At 39.3% G+C, this 2,387-nt stretch overlaps 1 protein-coding gene across 1 annotated transcript in view; it reads right to left on the bottom strand.

Annotated features, from left to right (window-relative positions):
- The window catches only part of LOC104523966 (caspase-8), a 6,498-nt gene extending 4,415 nt beyond the window's left edge, over positions 1-2,083 (bottom strand). Inside the window, exons 1-3 of the mRNA XM_010166706.1 lie at positions 1,773-2,083; positions 1,442-1,547; positions 265-403 (exon numbers count right to left, since the gene is read on the bottom strand). Coding sequence (XP_010165008.1) covers positions 265-403; positions 1,442-1,547; positions 1,773-2,083 — 556 coding nt within the window. The remainder of the gene's footprint in view (positions 1-264; positions 404-1,441; positions 1,548-1,772) is intronic.
- Between the last annotated feature and the right edge of the window lie 304 nt (positions 2,084-2,387).

Here is a 2,387-nt window from a genome sequence, read left to right as displayed (position 1 = left end):
GAAAGAGGAGGGAGAAGCAGACTGTTTATAAGGCACAGAACCTATTTCAAGGAGAGATACAAGAAGGTATGATGGGATGATGAAGTAGCAGAAAACTTCAGAAACCACAGGTACCAAGAGCCGCTCTGCCTATCCTAGGATACTGTAAGGTCTCTCTCTTATCTCTGAACTCCTAAGTCACCAAAGATTGAGCCACAAAAAAAAAAAAAAATCACAAAAAACCTGCCAGCTCTCCTCTTAAACAGTAGATTAAATAATATTTACCTTTTATTTTTTCTTCATAGATAACGATTTTTTTCTTTACATCAGCTCTAAATCCCTTTAATACATCTTTCAGCCTTGTCAGGTCATCTTCTTTAATCATCCCATTTCTTTCCATTTCCAGTAAGACCTGCAACATTGTCTGGTAAAATAAAAATACATAACACAAACTCATACAGTGACAGTAAGTTCAATAAATGCAGCATCAGGCACTTCTGGACAGAGCAGAAGACAACATCCTCATTACCAGAGACCGACCGGCTAAAGACTAATTTGTTTTTCCTCCAAGCCTCATTAAAACAAGGGTCAGGATGCAATGCAACTGAAGAAACACATCACTAAGGTTAAGAAAGGATCATTAGAAATTGCCTATGGCTAGGTTATCCTGCTTTGTTTCAGCAGTGCAAAGCACAGACGTGAATAACAACATGGCATCCTCTGTGTTCAGATGAAGTGCTGTTAAGTCATTTAGCTGTGCCATTTTACATTTTCTATTACAGAAAAGGTATTCAGGGTTAATTTTGTTTTTTAAAGCTCTATAGTCCACCAAGTTGGAGGTAAATCTGCTTATTTTCGTGTAGGTGCCACAACACAAATAGGACTTTTAAGGAAGCTTCTCAATAACACCAAACATTTTTATAACACTGTTCATTATTTATAACACAAGTATTAAACTAGCTTATCAGACTTCCTAGTATTTTTGTGGAGGAGTTAACAAAACACTGTTACCCCAAATTGCAACAAAGAAGAAAATGTACCCAAATTTGGGTTGGGTACACACAAGAATTTGTGATTGAACTCACATTAGAACTTGTCTGTCTCCAAAACATTGTTTTTCCTCCAGCAAACATCAGTCTTCCTAGATACAGCACATGTACAAGGGTCTTATAAATGCGAAGCAAAGACAAAAGGAAGAGCATGATGGATTTTGCAAGAAGAAAAGATTAGGGAGATTAGGTGGAGGGAAAATAGGAACAGGAGAGCAAAAAAAGGACAGAGAAATGATACAATGAGAAAAAAAAGGTCCATTCTTTCACACAGCAGCTATCAGCTAACATCACAATTCTTTCAACAACAAACTTTGGAGAGAGCAGACTGCTTTTTCTTTCCTCCCTTCTTACAAGAACTAGTAGACCCTGAACTAGCCTTGCAAGAAACTTATCAAGATCACTTTGCATACAGCATTATCCTGGAGCTTGCTCTTTGGTATTTCTTTTTGGAGCAAAAACTTCACGCTCTTGACATCTTCTGGAGTCAAGTCTTCTGCAATTCTATATAGCAGTTGCCTGGCAATAAAGAATAGAGAAAGAGAAGGAAATTATAAGAAGTAAACACCACAATTACATATTTGAACTGCAAAATGTAAAGCTTACAATGGCAGGTAGTCACGTTGTAATAAATACAGTTATGCTGGGATATTCATAAGACAGCAGTGCAGACAGAAAACAAGAGAGTGTACAACAGAACTGTTGTACATTTTGCATGCAAAGGTTTACTACTTCTGTACTTACCTGTAGGCTGACACCTTTGCCCTGCCTGGGATCTGCAGCTCTTTCTCCATCTCCTCTCGGCTGGAGTCCAGGTGGGCAGCCAGGAGGTCCATCCGATTGATCCGGTAGAGCAGCTCCTTCAGGAAGGACAGGTTCCCCACCTCAATCATGTCTTTCTCCTGCAGCACTTCAAAGAAGGCCTTGGGCTCCTGGATGGCTTCCAGCTTCCTCATGGGGATGTGCTCCAGGCTGAGGAACTTCAGAGCTGCCAGTTCATCTGTGACCAAAGCTTCAGAAATGTCAAAGAGAAGTCTGTGGAAGTTTGTACTCATTTCACATTAGGATCTGTATCTAAACACAAACAGAAGTTGATTTCCTTTGTCAGTAACAGTAGTGTAACAACGTGATTATAAAAGGTATCACATCACGTCAAATAGCCCAAAATAAATACGGGCAATCAAAAGTACTTCGGTAGAGAGAAGCTGTCTGGCTATCAGAGCTTTCATGCTTAACTCTTTTGGTTCTCTTGACTTAACAAAGAATATAAAGAACTCTGCAGTAAATGAAATTAGAGGAAGTCACAGATCCTTCTTGCTTCCTAATGCGTGTCTAGACAGTGCAAAATACCAATGTACA

Source organism: Antrostomus carolinensis, unplaced genomic scaffold, assembly GCF_000700745.2.
Source record: "Antrostomus carolinensis isolate BGI_N321 unplaced genomic scaffold, ASM70074v2 scaffold38264, whole genome shotgun sequence".
Classification (NCBI taxonomy): Eukaryota; Metazoa; Chordata; class Aves; order Caprimulgiformes; family Caprimulgidae; genus Antrostomus; species Antrostomus carolinensis.
This window is presented reverse-complemented; position numbering and strand designations above follow the sequence as displayed.